Here is a 296-nt window from a genome sequence, read left to right on the forward strand (position 1 = left end):
CTGGCCCCGACAGCCCGTCCCTGCCAACCCTGCGCTTCCCGGGGCGGAGATGGGAGATGGCGCCCGTGCTGCCCCTGGCGCTGCCGCTCCAGCCCCGCATCCGGCTGGCGCAGGGGCTCTGGCTCCTGTCCTGGGTGCTGGCGCTGGCCGGTGGCCTCACCCTCCTGTGCAGCGGGCACCTCCTGGTCCAGCTGTTGCACCTTCGCACCTTCCTGGCCCCCTCCTGCCCGTTCACGGCCCTGCCGCAGGTGGCCCTGGCCGCGGGAGCCGTGGCTCTGTGCAGGGGACTGGCGGGG

General features: G+C 75.0%; 1 protein-coding gene across 1 annotated transcript in view; it reads left to right on the top strand.

The window, feature by feature from the left end:
• Positions 1–6: 6 nt before the first annotated feature.
• ROM1 (retinal outer segment membrane protein 1) overlaps positions 7–296 on the top strand; it is a 2020-nt gene continuing 1730 nt past the window's right edge. Inside the window, exon 1 of the mRNA XM_015569816.1 lies at positions 7–290. Within this exon, the coding sequence (XP_015425302.1) occupies positions 57–290 (234 nt within the window). The 5' untranslated portion in view covers positions 7–56. The remainder of the gene's footprint in view (positions 291–296) is intronic.

Source organism: Myotis davidii, unplaced genomic scaffold (assembly GCF_000327345.1).
Source record: "Myotis davidii unplaced genomic scaffold, ASM32734v1 scaffold826, whole genome shotgun sequence".
Classification (NCBI taxonomy): domain Eukaryota; kingdom Metazoa; phylum Chordata; class Mammalia; order Chiroptera; family Vespertilionidae; genus Myotis; species Myotis davidii.